The 18029-nt window shown below is 38.6% G+C and overlaps 1 protein-coding gene across 1 annotated transcript in view; it reads right to left on the minus strand.

The window, feature by feature from the left end:
• agap3 (ArfGAP with GTPase domain, ankyrin repeat and PH domain 3) overlaps positions 1-18029 on the minus strand; it is a 72086-nt gene that overhangs the window by 9551 nt on the left and 44506 nt on the right. The window contains exons 13-16 of the mRNA XM_085379009.1: positions 16560-16715; positions 4711-4865; positions 4135-4225; positions 3155-3377 (exon numbers count right to left, since the gene is read on the minus strand). Coding sequence (XP_085235135.1) covers positions 3155-3377; positions 4135-4225; positions 4711-4865; positions 16560-16715 — 625 coding nt within the window. The remainder of the gene's footprint in view (positions 1-3154; positions 3378-4134; positions 4226-4710; positions 4866-16559; positions 16716-18029) is intronic.

The following is an 18029-nucleotide window of genomic DNA, read 5'->3' on the forward strand; positions in this document are numbered from 1 at the left end:
CGTTTCCACTCATAATCACTCAAGTGCTTATTAGAGTTAGAGGTTTCAACCGATTAACCTATTTGTAGTAGAGCTGGGCGATAGAACGATAACGATATGTATCGCGATATAACTTTTACTCGATAGAGAAATTAAGCTATGGCGATAGACCTCGCCGCTCTTGTCCTCTTAAAAAAAAAAAAAAAAAGGTCAGCCAATCCAAATTAAGTAGCGCAGAGCCGAACCAATCACAGCCGCAGCGTCACGTCGCGTGACTTGTTACGTACAGCACAAGTGCCAAGCCGCACGTGTGTTTGTTTGGGAAGCAGCCAGCGGGTAATGGAGGAAATGAGTGTGCCGACTAGAAAAATCAACCGAGCGTGACCGAAGAGAAAACAGATGATGGTTCCAATGCCGGAGAGATTGTCGAACGGAAGAGCCATAGAAGTTCCGTAGTGTGAAGGTATTTCGGCTATTTCAAGTCTGACAAAAAACAGAGTAGCGTGCACTGTAAATTGTGCCGAAAGCAAGTCTGGAAATACAATAAACTGGTGCATGCGTCACACTGTGCGCCACGTTATTGTTTCGGTGAAATGAATTTCTACAATACTGTTAATTCTACTCTCTGCAGTGTTTAAATGCTTACATATACACACAGTTACTGTCCGTCCACACATACGACTCGGTTCTGCTTCTATGCCCCAGCTTTGTTTACTTTTTCCCACCGAGGCTTCTAGACTTCTGATTGGCCAACATTTCTGCACGGTTAGGAATCTAGCGCCACCTGCTGCTTTGGCATGTTCATAGCAGCGTTTTCCTTCATTTCTGCCTTTATGTGTGGACGGGATTATTTTTTAAAACGAAAACGGAAAATCTCCGTTTTCAAAAATACCCGTGTACGTGTGGACGTAGCCTCAGTCTCTGACTGGAAGCGCTAATTCGTCATTCGGCTTTTGTCAGACTAAAGTAACTGTTAAAACTGTTTGAAAAGCTAAGCTATACAACAAGGAGAGATTGAGAATTTCCTTTTAGTTCTCAGTTTATTTGATATTGACAAAAGTTAGTCAGTTTTGTCTGTTCTTCTGTAAAACAAACTAAGATTTATTTTTAGAATTAATATTTTGTTTCTAAGTGGAATTGACAATTTAGTCTGTTTCGTTTGTTCTATTTTGAAACTTAAACGCTTTAGCGGCTGCCTTTTGTGTAGTTTGCAATATTTGCCTTTAGTTATCTGAAAAAGTCTCATGTTCCTTAAGTACATCTACCCTGTTGAACTTATTATGGGAAATAAATATTTAAATAAAAACAAGCTGCTGATTATTTCACATTTTACTTGTGAGCAACGGCACATTTAAATCTTACAAATATAGTTATTTGGCTTATATCGTGATAGATATCGTTATCGCCTGAAATGAAAAAAACATATCGTGATATGAAAAAATCTCATATCGCCCAGCTCTAATTTGTAGTCCAAAATACTACAAAAATAAATGACCAGCTCATCAAGCTTTCATAGCCCAACGTGACATCTTCCTAATACATTCTCTTCCACACCAACAGTTTGAATTTCACTAAACGGTTCAGGTACTTATATCGTGCTTTAGTTGAGCACTCAAACCACTTTCTACTGCAATTCACCCTCTTAGTGCTTTTATGTAACATTTACACACTCAGACTCAGGGTTCAGTATTTTGCCTGAGTATATGTCGACACATGAATTGTAGGAGCTGTGGAATCGAACCTCTGACCTTCCAACCAGCAAAAGACCCGGTCTATCTCCTGAGCAACAGCTGCCCCAGTGCAATAGTCCTTTCATGTTACAAAGTAGGACCATTATAAAGTGAGAGCGGTTCATTTATGTTTAACACATTCTTGCTATTTAACATATTATACTGTCTTAATCTACTAAGCATTGGCTTAAAATGACAAAACAAAGATGTTACACCTCTACCATGTTAAAGTCTGTTACATTAAAATTTTAAACCTAACCACTATTTATGTTTCATTATAAGACAGGTTGGCCACATTGATTGGATACTATCAAAATACATCTACGTTATCAAGTTGGTATGAAAAATGTTTTCTAATTAGTTTGCAATAAAAAGGGTCCCTGTAATGCCATATTGTTTTAATTTTATTATATATTTAATTAAAATTTGGAAAGATTTTAGTCTCTGAAATGTAAAAACAAAGGTACTAGCAAAGAAAGTAACCAGACGTCCTGCTTTCTTAAAGTTACAAAGCTGTGATGTTAAACAGTCTAATGCCACCAGGGAGACCCTACAGACAGTCTCTGTGTGACAGACAGAGTGATGACCCAGGCCTGTATGATGGATATGTGACAGGGCAGCTTGGGACCTGAGGGCTTGTCTCTCAGGGTGGGGTTTAGCCCTAATGGTGTGCTTAATTACCTGCACAGCCACACAGCAGATCATTAGTCAGGCGGGAACGCTAGGCCTCACCTGTCACCAAGAGATAAACAATCCTCCTACCAGATCTCAGAAGAAAGGGAAAAGGTATTTGTCGGGGTGGGTTAGGTTAGGACAGGCGTTCACAAGGTGAATGGAAAAGTGTCATTTAAGAAAAACATATTAACAAGAGCCGCTCGCCAGGATCTAAAGTAAAACACACTGGCTTTGCAAACAGTGCTGAGAAAGTCCCAGACTTATCGGCACATGCTGGATCTTAAAAGAAAGCCTGAACAGAGAGCTGTTTCAGATGTGGTTTTGGTTTGCTAATTTTCTCTTGATTAGTACTTACATATCAAATGACAAACATGATGGATATGAAGCTAGTCAGAGCATTTATCAGGCAAGTGCAAAATGATGTCACATTCCTCTGGTGAAATATGGTTTTCCAGTGGACAGAGGGTCAGAAGCATAACAGAGACTGTTGATAACAACAAAGCAGTGACTGATACAAGAGAAGCACAGCGATCAGTGTGTACAGGATGGACTGACGCTCAGACATAAAATACTGTGTTTTTGGCTCAATAGGCTGACATTTATGGACCCCTGGTGCTTCTTATGGAGCATTTTGCGATGTGAATTGCCTCTGTTCAAATGTGGGTGGCTAATAAATGGCAGCTAATGGAGAGAAGACAGCGCTGCCTTCTCATTCTATAATCTCTGCACGCTTCATTAAGCAGCACCTTTATTTGTAGAAGTATGCTAACCTGGTGCTGTCGCTCCCTGGCTTGGTGTACCCCTCCAAAGCGCCTTCCCACACACTGTTGGCCATTGCGTTACCGATGGCAGTCATCACCATGCTGAGCTCCACCGGCCAGTCGTCCAAGTCAAGAGAGCGCACGCGAGACAGGTGGGTCCCCAGGTTCCTGTGGATGCCTGAGCATTCGATGCACATCAAGGCACCCAAGTTCAAACTGGCCCAGTCGGGGTCTGCGTGACAGAAGATAGGAATTAATAAAAAAATTAAAAGTATTAACAAGAGATGCTTTGAAAGCCTCACCAGGAAATTTGTGATGAACCTATTTTGAGTATGGTTTAATGTTGGTAACCTCTTCAGGGAAAAAAACCCAGTACAATTAAATTAGTCAGACAAGAATAATCAGTATCTGCCAAAACTGCAAGATGCAGTACTTCTAACAGTGCTGAATACTAGTTCTAACTTGAGAAAAGCTGGTAGAAATGACTCGATATCAAATAAAACCTTTGCAGTTGCTGTTTGGTCCCCAAAATGTAGTTTTTTGCACCTTCCCAAATGTAGCAGCACCTCCAAATGCAAACCCAACCCACTTTTATTATCTAATAATATGACGTCATAATTTTCATATAGCATTACCAACTCTCCTACAAAGTGTTTAATGTTCTAAGTGGACTTTTTTGTGCCCTGTTGCACTGTAGGTGCATTGTATGGAAAGTTTTTAAAGTATTTTTTGACAAAACTAAGGAATCTGGTTACAGGAGTATGAAAACTGAAGTTTTTTTTTTGTTTGTTTGCTTTTACGCACGACGTGATAAATTAAAGATTAAAAAACCCTCTCAAAATCTTGACCTCTACTACCTTTTGTTATGTCACCAAAAGAGGGGAAGAATGTTGGGTTTTTTGTCTTTAATCTGTTCCTTTAATATCTGTATTTCATATGTAATAGACAATGTGTTCAGATGTGTTTTAACCGTAGAGAGTTATACTCACTTGGTGCGTCACAGTCCACACAGAAGCTATTCCCCCTCATGTTTCGTATGGACTGAATGGCCATTGCATCACTTTGGCTGCCCAACCGAGACTGTGAGAAATGAAGGTGAGAATAAATCAACGGGAACTAATTATTTCACTGGCGATCACGAGAAAGCAAACAATTATAGCTGGACTCAAATTATAGACAACAAGCAAAGGGAGAGAGAAAAGGTTTTTCAAAGTCTCGGGAAAAGACACAGGCAGAGAAAATATGAATATGAAAATTAGGATGTGTCTCCCCAGTATGCTGACACAAGCCGTGTTCTATCTCTGATGTCTGTCACTTCTAATAAGAGATCCCCCACACTGCGGTGCACCTGTCTGACAACCTCCCACATGTGACAGCTTGAAGTGGGGGAAGAGAGGAGGGTGAAGGCGTGATAAAGGTTGGAAAGAAGGAGAAAAAGAGGAATGTAAATTAAGTGGGAGAAATGTAGCACGATGATGACGATCACGACGATGTTTTGATTAGATGATAATCGCCAACCCTGTCCAGTTCCTCTGATATTCTTTATCCTTCATGACAAACTGTACCTTGTTCTTTATGCTTTCACAAGACTGCAGGCTGGCAAAAATCTGGCTCTCGATAGCTTGGACCCACAGTTCCCTCTCCTCATACGTGGACGCTTCAAAGTTCCACGTCTGACCCGTCAACGACACAATCACGAACTCAAAGGAATCCTCTTGCTCTGGAAAACAAAACAAAAAAGACACACAATATATTAGTATTGATTAGATAATTAGATGCTTGGTAAGAATGTGTATAAAACATCTTTTGGTCATTTTAGCCTCTTTTAACAATAAATAGTACAGATAGACAAGAATTATTGTATGAGAGTGACGTGCTGCAAAGTTGACCAGCTAATATATTAGCTTGACTTGACACTGATAGTCATGAATTAGACCTAAAACAGATGATTTGAAGTTCAGCTCAGAAATCGGTGACACATCCAACGTTAAACAGAAAAATTGTGTTGGTGGTTCAACTGGAAACACATTGCTAAAAGACAATCAGAAACCACTGGAGACTCAGAAAAAATACTTATACCGCATCAGGGTCACAGTCACTGCAAAGTTAGCTTTATAACCTGTAGAGTCTCGAGCATTATCTGCTTGAGGTTGCTAAAGTCAAGGTCACCAACTTTCACCTCCCCTATTTGAGCTCTACAGAAGCTATCTGTGCAAACACATCGATAGACATTGCTTATTCTTTGAGTCGTCAACCCTTCTGTAATCAAAGATGCAACTAAATGATGCTTTATCAGAGGCAATCTCACCAGCAGACACATTTGTTCTCTTAAAACTCTGGGATTGGTCAACTCTTGCCTATGTCTTACCAGAAAGACTAGTCTGGGAGGCAATTGTCCTCTACAGTTTTTGATATGAGGCTCTGGCACTGGTCAGGTTAGTTAGAGCAGAGCACCAGAAGAATGGCATTACAGCTCATGTTCTTACTTCTTAAAGCAGAGGCTGCTTTGTTGACAGTTACAGAGTTCATTGCTTAAAGCTGACAATGTGCATTTGATAAAATGATGTTTGTACAGCTCTCACTTGAATATGATAGTCCAAGATTAGCTCTCGATCTTTATTAAGCATCCTCTGGATCAAAACAAAAAGTAGAGGAGGAAAAATATCAATCCTGTTCCTTTTTTTTATTTATGTGTTTTAAACTTAAAACTTTAAAAAATGCTTCCCATGATAATATAAAATATATCTATAATCATCTGTGGATTCACTTTAATTATATTATTTAGCTATGATTCACTATACGAATGTAAACAATGAAGCAGACAAACAGTGGCAGTATCAGATGTGATGCTTAACATTTTGTTGCAAGTTTTTTGTGCTATATTTGTTTTTCCTTTTGAGCATTTTAAAGCTAATGTGGTACTGCTTTCCACGTGTGTTCTTTCAGGAGGCTTACTAATTGTCAACAAATGTCCGATATATTTATGGATGTGGAGTAAGCAGCCGCTCCAAACCAAATGCGACATCTAACTCGTGGACACAGTCAGAATTTTGCATTTCATGGCTTTGATTTGAATAACTTAAGCAGTGACTTGACTTGCTCAACTCATAGAAGAGACTATCTTGGTTCTCACCATAGGAATTTGATACTTACTTTGACTAATCGCACTACAACTTTAATGGCACACGCAACTTTGCCCAGTTCTTTTTTGGAAATGGTAATCTAATTGTTTGTGTGTGTGTGTGTGTGTATAAATATTATTTTAATTAACACACCATTTTGGTAAGTTTTTATAAACAGAAACTGAAAGGCACTGCCTCAGATCTGTCACTTTAGCCCCAGTCACAGAGGGAACCACTAGTCAATAAGCAATAATGTGTGGGAGCACCACTTACATTTAATTCCTGTGACACACCTGCCATTCATTAGAGTGATTTTGCACAGTATTATAGCAGGACTTAAATTAAATCTTAGACAGCTTAAAAATGTGTCTAGAATTGAAGATTTAGACTGTCGGAACACCAATTAAGGCCAGATTTGGGTTTTCATGCAGAGTATACCATTACTAGCTTTCAAAGAGTTTTTGTAGATGTTTTGTATTGTTTGTAAATTAACTGCCACATCTCCAGCAACAGTTATTAGTCCAAGATAAGCAGGTGCTTATAAATATTTGTGTCATATATCCTTAAAAATTATTTTATGAATCGACTGAATGCTAAAATCTACTACCAAAAATTTAATCCTTTATCCCCCAATTTTTCCTCCTCGTCATAACACACAGATACATTTTTAAACCAAGCTGCTTTGAATCCATTTTTCCATCCATTCACTGTGTTTAACTAAGATTTATGAAAATGTCACCTGTCGTTTGCAAAGAAGAGGTCTGACACAACATATGTTCCAACACATGCTGTAATGATTCTGCTGTTCAGCAGCAATTCATTAACTCTGTACTGTACCCGTGTAACGTCTCTGGTCTCTGCACATGCTTGAGCTCATAGCCAAATGATTTGTAATTACCTAATTATGTCTATGCAAATAGTCATCTCATTTGCATAAACCATGCTTGGAGGACTGGAGGCAAATAGACACAAGAGGAAGGGTTTTTTCTTCTTCTCCTCCTATGTAGCTTTTATCCAATGGAAACAGTTCTACTGATAAGCTATCTGTGCTGCTGTTTACTGCCAAACGTGTTGACATAATTTACCATTAAATAAGTTTAAAAGTTTTTTAATTGCACAGATGCATTGATGCTTTTACTGCAATCCATTCCGAAATCTGAACACAAGGAGATGCTTAACAATAAACGGCTTCTGTATGAGTTATAAAATGAGGGCTATCACATGGCGATAAGATTGTCAGGCAAATCATCTAATCAAAGAAATTACTACTTTTTCCCCCATTCATAATCAATTCACCCTCCTTGCTGTGAGACACGAGCCTGTGCTGTTAAATGACAGATGTCTGATGGACGCCACTAATGTAGCGATCCCTGTGCCGCGGCGGAGAGCCATCTCTTCAGGGGGAAAGCAATAATCCAATTAGCTCGACGCCGACTTCAATTATCTGATTTAGTTTGTGGAATCGACTTCAGGTCACAGAGAATCAATAAAGACTTGGAAGCCTCTTTATTTAGACTTATAGTAGAAAAAGTCTTTATGTTGGTGTGACATAAGAAAACACTGATGGGATTACAATATTTTTTAAAAAGATAGAAGCCTACCATTAAAGATAAAGAAGCAAATAGGTGAAAGAAAATAAAAGAAAATTACATTTAGAAAAAAGAATAATTGCAATACCCACAGTAGAAATCCATTTTTCTTGTCAAATATACCTTCAGGTACAATAACTAATTCATCTGATTATAATTTGTGATTTTCAGACTCAAATGTTGTTGTACTTGTGTTTTCATCTTTTTAAAAACCTGAACAAAGCTAATTATTCTGTTGGCTGCCCAGGCAATAAATTGGAGGCATTAAAACACTTTCATTATGGAGATTAAAAAAGCGACGGATGGCTGGTTTCTTAAACTGATGAGTATACAAGACAAAACAAATCCAATTCTCCATGCATAGTAATGCACACACGTGAAACATGGTGTAACCACGGAGGTAGCACACGATTGTATGCAGCAGGAATCTTTATGTGTGACCCATGTACGGTCATTACATGCAGCTCCACTACACAGTGCAGCAATTCAGCTCCACGTGAGCCGAGGTCAGAGTGTTTCAGTAAATCTGAGCGTGAACCGAGTGTCAAAGGTATCGCTGCTATCTCGCAGGCACCTGCAATGATGAGCTTGTACAAGCACCATTAGCGCTTCTGTTATTACTCAATTGTTGCGGTTAGCACACGGCTAACAGAGGAACCATCACCTTCTCACATTAACATAAGCATTAACCTCCTGACCATATCAATCTGGGAGCCTAAGGTCAACAAGTTCTTGCCAATTAGAAGTAAATTACCACAGCTCTGCGAGTGGGCGGACGAGCAAGAACACAATTTAAAGCCAATGGAGGCACAAACTGTGAGGAATGACCAAACTATGATTTCCCTCAATTAGCATGGCATAATAAAAAAGAAATTATAGTGTGATGGCCATAAAGCTAAAGAGGAAGGAACAGATAAAGATACACATCTTCGTCCGACATTAAATGCATCATAAAACTGTTCAGTCACAGGTTCATTCGCAACTTGATGGCACCTCGCAGCAACACAAAAGCACTTTAATTAGCAAAACATTTCTTCAAGATACAAAAATAGATGGCAAATAGTTGTTGTTTTTTTACATATTAACTACACTGGACTTACATGAGTTCAGATTTTTTAAGTACCTCTGCTTAAGTAGTTACATTGTGTAATTACAATGTAATTACAAAGGAAGATACTGTACCCCCCCTCCCCCTTTTTGATTTCATATTTAAGTTATATGTTAATGTGACCAAGTGAAGTTATAAGACAGACTGTGAGCAACCATCATTCATCTTAGAGAGACGGCTGTTTTTCTGACTTGTTATGATCCTGAAAAACGTGTTCAGGCATTCATCTGTGGCAGGCTCGACTACCGCAGTAATGTAGTCCAGTAAATATTCTTCCAAAAACAGGAAAAAAGGAAAGGCTGCAGCTTTTCCATACCACTGCTACAAGGTTATTAATCACATTTAATGATGGAAAGCACATGATGCCAGTTTTCTCAGAAGTACACTGCTTCTCACATTCAGCCTGAAATGACCAAGTTACACTGATGCCAGTCGCTTTATGTGCCAAACTGTTCAATACCAAACTGTCAGACATGCATTATTCCTCACAGAGACAAATTAATTAGGGATACAGCAGTTATTGTCAGTTCCGCCCAAGCTTCAACTTGCTACGTTCTAATTTTAAATTGTAGAAAAGCAACCAGTACGGCTCGTTGCGTTATACTTTTAAAGACACACCTCTTCAATCTGACACTAGAATTGCTAAATAATAATAGCCACATCTAGAGTCACTGAAGCATATGATCATTTAATCAACATTACATCTTGGGAATACAAGTGTAGAATAAGACAAATTTAGGGTTTCAGTCAGAAAATTGTGTTTCTGTCACTCATATAAAAAGTGTGCTTTGCTGTGACGTGACATGTGTCTCGTAACGTGTAACTGCAACTCGCACAGATATAAATGCTGCCGATGGAGTCGGCCACTAGCACAGGCTGCGTCATAGGCTCTGCATAGATTCAGCGCAGGAGCATAATTCAGGCGTTACTCTGTCCAACGATTTCACAATGGTGGAGGGAAATATTCATTATGTAGATGCACTGAGAGTCATATGGAAGTCTATTCGCCCCTCCATTTCTCTCTCCTTCCTCTCTGTTCCTTTCTTTACAGTTTTATATTTCTATATAACAGAAACTTTAATATAACAGTTTCTTTTTCATGTTTTAATATGTTTGTGCTTTGCCTGTTTTCAGCAGGGCTTCGAGTCCTGCTCTCTATGTTAAACATTAAATTTTTGGATAGTGATCTACTACAAATTCTAAGTGGAGCTCTGTGTTATGTTAAGATATATATTTTGTTTGCTTTATTATTTATTTTAGTATACTGTCTTCTACACTTTGTACGCAGGAGTTTCTAGACCTGAATCCACTATTCACACATAATGCTTTAAGTGCATTTAGGGGATAGCTGTCTCCTTTGTGTTATTGTACCGATGTTATTGAGTACTTCCTTTATTATTGACTGGTTGCCATTAAAAATATTTACTTGATGTGCAAAAATCAAATTGAAACCTCACAGACAAGACAGTGACTCGAGGATGGTGCTTCCTCTATAGCTGTGCATGTGCAGCAGATGTACCATCGAGAACCTGTGGACCAGATTAGCACCTCAGGGGGTTTGGTGCTGAGCCCAGCTGTGCTGTCTAAAACGCAGTCTGCAACCCTGGATCTATCTGTCTAAGCCCTTCAAAGACCTCTGGAGACCGGTGTCACAAACCCTTTGAGATGACTTAGCAAACAGCTCTTCACCTTGAGGACTCTTTATTTCATCTATTTGCGTGAGCGCTTCACTGAAATGACAAGGTGCAGAGGTACATAAGGTGAGCTATTGTTTTGGTGTGTAGGATGTGCTGTTTTGTGTCGTATGCATGCATCAGGCAGTCACTTAAAGAAGTGCTTGCCGTTCCCGTGAATTAACGAGCAGTTGGGAAGAACAGGCCAAGGCGGTGCCATCTGTAAATGTCACAGGCACTGCTTGCTCATTTTACACATCATTAAAGCCAATATTCCTAACCTGTATCAGAGCAATCAGGAGCAGGCCATTACTGCGACAGGGGCCCCAGGGGAACCACGACCAAACTCCGAAAGAAAAAAGCAGAGAGGAAGAGAGAGATAGAGCACACGCTTTATCTATCTGACACACACAATTCTGCACACTTTTACACGCACACACTCGTGCTCAAACAAACGAGGAGCACACCTTCCAACAATAAACAAACACATGAAATCAGCACCAATACCACTACCCTAATAGCTAGTGCATTTAACAACAGAGCAGAATGAAAACAGGGCCAATTATACATGTATCTGTGGGCAGTGTGTATAGAGCCCAAATGAGAATCTTGTTATTCCTTTCCCTCTGTACTGTGGCACTCAGAAAGCTAAGCCATTACAAGAGTGGAGGCTCCAGGGACAGCTTTCGGAAATGAGAGCGAGTCAGGGAGTGACAAAACAAAGTATTGAGATAAACACCCACCATTAGCACAGGCAGTTAAACCTCCATTTCCTAATCCCCAGCTGGACTCCAGAGGATATTAACCCTTACTTTACTAAGGTGCAGGACAACAGAATACTGGATTACAGCCGGACTCTCAATATAAGCAAAACTTTAGCTTACTATCGACTGGCCTGGGTTAGGGAACATAGTCCAAAAAAGTTTTGATGAATGAATATTATAAATGTTATAAAGGCAGTTAAACATTTTGCAGCAGGCACTTAAATATATTGTGTTACTAGTTGGGTTGGTGCACTGTATGCTAGGCGTTCTCATTTAACATCACTGCAAATTGGTTTTGTTTCTTTGTCCAGTTGCTAGCAGGTAAATATGTCATTAATTCCAGATTATTACACTTATCACACTCCTAATCCGCATCCAGTGGTAAGCTTCTTCAGTCCATTTATACCTCTTCCTTAGCCACAGTAAAGATGATCTGAAACGTGCTACATTGGTATTAAAGCCCATTTAGTTTTCAGGGTTTGCTTATTTAAGTCCGTTTGAGTTCTTCATGTTCATATATAAAGTAAAATGATTCCACTGGGTCGACTGTGGCAGACTGACAACATCAAATTTAGTTTAAATGGTTTTTAAATGAAAGATGATCTACAGTTTTCAACCAAAGTGAAGTTCCCATCAGCATCAGCATTCTGGCCACGATCTTCAAACTGATTCAATTTAACCTTTCCAGTAATTTAACAAGAGCGGTTACCATTATGATTCTGAGAGTCCACACTTTTACAAACACAGAAATAATTTCCCCGATTCTCCTTTAACTGCTGATAAAATTACATCGAGTGCTTTCAACCACTTTAAACTCAATCAGCTCAAATTTTAAATGAAACTACTCAAAGATTTAAAGTGATTATCCCGTTTCTGCACTTTTTTTAATTCAAAAATTAATTTGTGAAACAGAGTACACTGAATCCAATTCTGCTCTGTCACAAACAAACGCTTTATTCTGAATGCCTCCAACTGAGAAAAAAAGGAAGATGTTATCTTGCATTTATGTCTTCTTATCATATATTATGACTTAATATGTCATATTAATGTGAAATGTTATGAATGGTTTTTAACTATTATCATGTCTGAGTGCTTTAATAATTTTAGATTCAGTAGGTTATACTGAGGGTCTCCTATTTGTTGATGTTTAGATGCAGATTTATATTACATTACATTTACACCTAGAATTCATCATATTCATTTTTTCTGGAATTTTTACGTCTTTTTGTTACTGACAGTTACTTTGATAGACAATAAAACACAAATTCACATTCAAATTGCATCTATTACTACGATTTCTAATCAGGCAGCTAAGCATTTACTTATAAATATTAGGAGTGTAAGTCTCATCAAATCTAAAATTATATTTATAATATGCATCGCTTTCGTGGAAGTGTTTGATTTTGACGCTGCAACTAACCTTTAATCACTCTTGCAAGAGCTACATTCAGACACTCCTTTGACTTCATCGCCCGAGTTTTTGATCTGTTACGGTTTGTGTTTTTTCTATGTGTTTTATGGGTAAGTAGATAATAATAATAATAATAATAATAATAATAATAATAATAATAATAATAATAATGGATACTTTATTGATCCCCATGGGGAAATTACTTGTTTTTCTCTGCATTTGACCCATTCACTCAGTGAAGCAGATGCACTGAAGTCTCAAAAATGACAAAAACAATGACTCAAATTAAACGTTAAACTCCTACTTATAGAACAAAAAAGTTGTCAAAATGGCACGTTAGTTGATGATCTCATACCGTAATCTTTTCTAAATCTAATAGCAGATATTATACGTCTTAAATTTGACTTATAGAAGTTTTAAATAATAAAAATGTTCTAGTGTCTGAAGCAAGTTCCCTAAGTCTTCAAAAATGGACGTGCAGTTTGACGGCCTTTGTTTGACTGGACGTCTGCAGATCTCGTTATCGTCTGCACATCAAACACATTCTTATTTTCTTTTAATTTCTGCCACTTTAGCAAGAATAAATATCTCCACCTATAAAACTGGAAGCATCAGCAAGGAAGGTCTCGTCACAGTTTACCTCCGTCCCGACACCCCCCACCCCAGCTCACATTGGGCAAGCTAAACTCCCCAAAACAATGAGCATTTGATACACTTTCTTTAAAAGAGAAATACATTAATGATGCTCCCTGACAGTCTGCATTAATCAGAGGGGGCTCCCCCTGAACACAACTCTTTATCGGCCATCGATTTTCCAGTGGGTTTATGGCGAGCGACACATCGAGAGAGCTCGTCGCCGGGCGGCTGCTGAGAAACACATTACGGGGCTGTCAGTTGTCTCGCCATGCATCCTGCATCATTCTTTAAGCACATGAGAAGTTCATTACACCGCACAGCTCTGACAGTGCATAGGATATTAGGGACTGTGTCCCTTGTGCCTATTCTTGGTGCAAGTGCAGCGCATTAGACGTAACAGAGAGTTTTGACTTTATCCAAATATGGCTTCAAATTGATTGTGGAAACATGGCCTTGCATTAATTTGAAATAAAATCATTTTGAAGCACAATAAAAGCTAAATTACAAGAGAGTACAACGGATGACTCAAACCCATTTGAAAGTATGAGCCCATCTGCCGAGTGTTTAGCCTGTAATCTTCATACTAATGAACTTAGTTTTAACATAAGTCTAAATTTCTCTCCACTTTAGCAGTGATTTGGAGAAGCCTCGCTAACTACTGTAGTGCCATATTTGGAAATTATGTTGCAGCGACTGTCTCTCCAGGCTCCCATGTACATCCCACACGTTCCATGTTGACCAAAATGATTTCTCACCTTAAGACGCTCACGCTGTTTTGATTTATGATGCTTCACAACTACTAAAATTCAATTTCAGCCTGCATTGCATGCTTCTGATTTGCCCCGTAAATGAGATAAACTGATAGCAATTTATTCAAGGATCCCACCTCATCTCTCCTCTCTCTCTTTCCTGTTCTTTTAACAGGAGACACAACTCACATCCCAGACTTGGGTGAATCCAATATTTAAGCGATACGTCTGTATTCCAGAGCATTCAGCAGAACAGACAAGCTGATGCTAATAGAAAAGCTTGCAGAGAACAATGAGAGAGACAGAAAACAATGTGCATGTTTGATGATGTGAGAAACATTGAGAATCTGCCTCCTCCTGTCTGATTACTCTTATACTTCGGTCTCTGAAGTAAACCTTGCACCGTGTGGTACACTTATTGCCGAGATATAAAGGGGTTCGATAATACCAGCCATCGCTAAGTGAAGACTTTAATGTGACTGTGTAATTCTGTCAGGAGATATACATTAAGATCTAAGTAATGTCAAATAAAACTGAAGAAACGGGTGCCTTGGAAAAAAAAAGGATGCTTGATTAGATACACAGCAGCTCATCCCATTTCTTGGAAGCTGGATCGCTGTTTAGAATGTAAATAAAAACAGAATGCACTGCTTTGGAAATCACTTTAAGGCTGAAAATAGTCTGTTGAAACTGCTAGATTTTACTGCTTTTGAAAAGTATATAATCATTTTGAATTTGATCCCAAGTACATGGTTCAAAAAAATTGGGGCATGCGTCATGGAAGACAATCTGCTCGCAGATAATTAGGTTAATTGGGAACGTTATTGAATATACATCTCCAAGAGACGAGACGGAAAGACTTCGTGGGCATATAGTTCAATAAATTAAGAGCATAAAAATGCAAGGAAGGTGGGATTTCATCACCATGGTACACAGTTTGTAATTTATTTAGCAAATCGTGGATGTGGCATTATCGATATAATAAAGCTAACCTCAGTGATAGCACTGATAACTTATATATCTGTGAAGGCACCATAATGCTTAATGATAAATACAGGTTTTAGAGCAGAATGGCTGCCATCCAGACAACGAGACCATGCCACGTGTTAAGATAGCGCGGCAGACACACTGAAAATATAGTGACCATTATAAAAAAATAATATATAAATGTATTACAAAATCAAATTGAAATATATTATTTCAAAAAACAGCAAAATGTCTCAATTTCAACATTTCTATTCTGAATTTAACAAATCTTCAAATGACTGCAAATCAATTCGATACAACGTCCCAACTATTTTGGAAACAGCGATGTCTGTTCTGAAGGCTAACTCAGAATATTTTAAGACTGCCAGACTACCCCTACAGAAGCCGATGTCACCACACACTACCCTAGCAATAAAAAGGGCACCACTTATCTCATACCACTTATCTATGTGATGCTGATGATGTTCCCTCTATATAACAATGTGGTCAGCAGACCCATTCAGACTTTAAAGAGAAGCTGTCAGAGACCATGATAAAAAAGTATAATGATTATAAATGCTAAGCCCCATTTAGGAGGCGTCAATGCCATTGTTGTTGTTATCCAGCGTATCAATCTTGTTGATTGATCATCCCGTTCTGGTGACATCAGTTTTATGGCCTCTGAAATGCGCCACAGTGTTTTCACAATGCCATCCAATTAGACTAGTCCATTCATCATTGGACTGAAGAATCATTATTAATTGGGTGGAGAGTTGACTGCCACTCCCCTGCTGAGGAGGGCCACATTCGCTATTCACGCAACAGTAAAATAAATGGAGGCTTTGAGGGTGAACTGTGCAGGGGGCCACAGGGAGATACAAAACTACACACCTTTATGTGTATCATAGGCCACATTCAGCCAAAATAAAGAAGATTACATGCACTTATTCCATGACGACTATAAGGAGTCATTTTAAATCTGATCACTGAATAGCACATATGTTAATAAAAACAGTAAAAGGATGCAAAGAAGTTTCTATAGTTTTTGTCTGTATACATTCATGCCTACCAGTTAGGGCTACTGTTTAGATCTGTGCAACTTTATGTATCTGTGTGTGTGTGCAGAGCAACCAATAACCAAAACTTTGAAGGAGAAAGAATTAGATGGCATATCTGGTAAATTTGGTGCTATGTGTTAAACATAGAAACACAAACTGTACATGTACAATCGCAATTTTTTTTGTGTGTTTGCTCCACAAAATGAAACTGAGTCTCTATAATAGTAGGTGAGTATTTTGCCAGTCAGTCCCCTGTGCAGCACTTGAAAGATTTATATATTTTTGTTCATTCTGCAACTTTTATCATCTAGCTAATGTAGCATTGTAACTTTTCATACCTTCATTGCCTGCGGATAAGCCATCTGGCTTTGTGATGCCTGTGCTCTTTTTCCGTCTGTGTTTCTTGCGGTTTGCGTGTGGCGAGGGAGGTGGCTCAAGTTTAGGACTCGTTGCACTGCCCACACTCGAACCGGTCAGATCACTCGTCCCGTTAGCTGTGGGAAAAAAAGCATAAAAGGGGAAACAGTTACTGTTTTTGAACAGCGAAAGAAAACACACTCTGGATTTTCAGCCTTATCTTTAAGTTTAATTTTTACTATATGATCATCAGCTTGATGATCGTAGTTCTGACTACTAACTGGCATCAAACCTCACCAAACAAATAAAGTATGACAGGTATGTTTATTAATTTTAGCTCGTTTTAAACCTGATTAAATGCAGCTGTCCCATTGGTGGATCACTCATAGAAATGTGTAGAATAAGGTTCTGCTTTTTTAGACAGAATCAATTCTAGTCAAGATAATATTTCCAAACAATAGAAAAAAAACATCATGATTTATTCAAGAACTGTGAGGATGAACTTTGTTTTAGATTTGACATGTTGGGAAAAAAAATTGACATTATGATTTTCTTCTGGAGCTTCTGCAGGCAACGAATACACAGAGTAATGACTTCACGACTACTGAAGGAAAAATTTGACGGAGACAGTGAAGAAAAACAAGGTCATGCGGGATTTTCTGTCTTTTGCTATGATGATGCATGATACATTTAGAAAAAGAGATGCAGAATATGGATGAAAAAGGGAATGCTGGGTTAAAAAATTTAAAATGACTTCATATGTATCCATAAATGACTTTTCCCTTGCAGATCAATATCATCAAGGTGACTTTGTGTGGACAATGTAGACTTAATATTTTGCAGATATACACATGTCTCAAAACTCTTACGTTAGTGGCACAGCAAGCGTTAACGCAATGAGTTACAAAAACAGAGATTGAAGCTAAAATAATAATAATAATTTTATCACATGTCCTAAAAAGGGTGAAAAAGTATGTTTGCACCATGTTAATTCCTGTGAAATGACAGCTGAGTGTTTACAATATTGAAAATATCATGAAAAGTAAATGTAGACTTGTCACAATCCAGTATTGCATCTACAGTAGGAGGAGTTCAAAATGGCTACGAGAGCTCTAAAAGTAACTGTGTAACAACTCCAGCTTTAGATGGTCTGAAGGACAGGTATGGGGCTATCACTGAACAAATGGTTACCTAAGTTGGCCTGCGGCAAAGCTCTTTATATGACTGTCTGAGAGTGACAGGGGGCTAAGAGTCGGCTTTGTTTCTTGTAAGTGATTTTATAAATGTGATATTAACCTGTGCTACCGTTGGGCAAAGGGATAGGAGGGATGGGACGATAGGAGGGGGATGTCAGCTTGCCATCTTTCTGATTTCCTGACATTTGACATCACTTTCCCTTCTTTCCCCCTCCGGATGCCATTATGAATCTGGGAGCGGGGGCCAGGGGCCTG

The sequence above is a fragment of the Diplotaxodon limnothrissa genome, linkage group LG18 (genome assembly GCF_057381915.1).
Source record: "Diplotaxodon limnothrissa isolate DT_005_m linkage group LG18, D_limnothrissa_male_GT1.1, whole genome shotgun sequence".
Lineage (NCBI taxonomy): Eukaryota > Metazoa > Chordata > Actinopteri > Cichliformes > Cichlidae > Diplotaxodon > Diplotaxodon limnothrissa.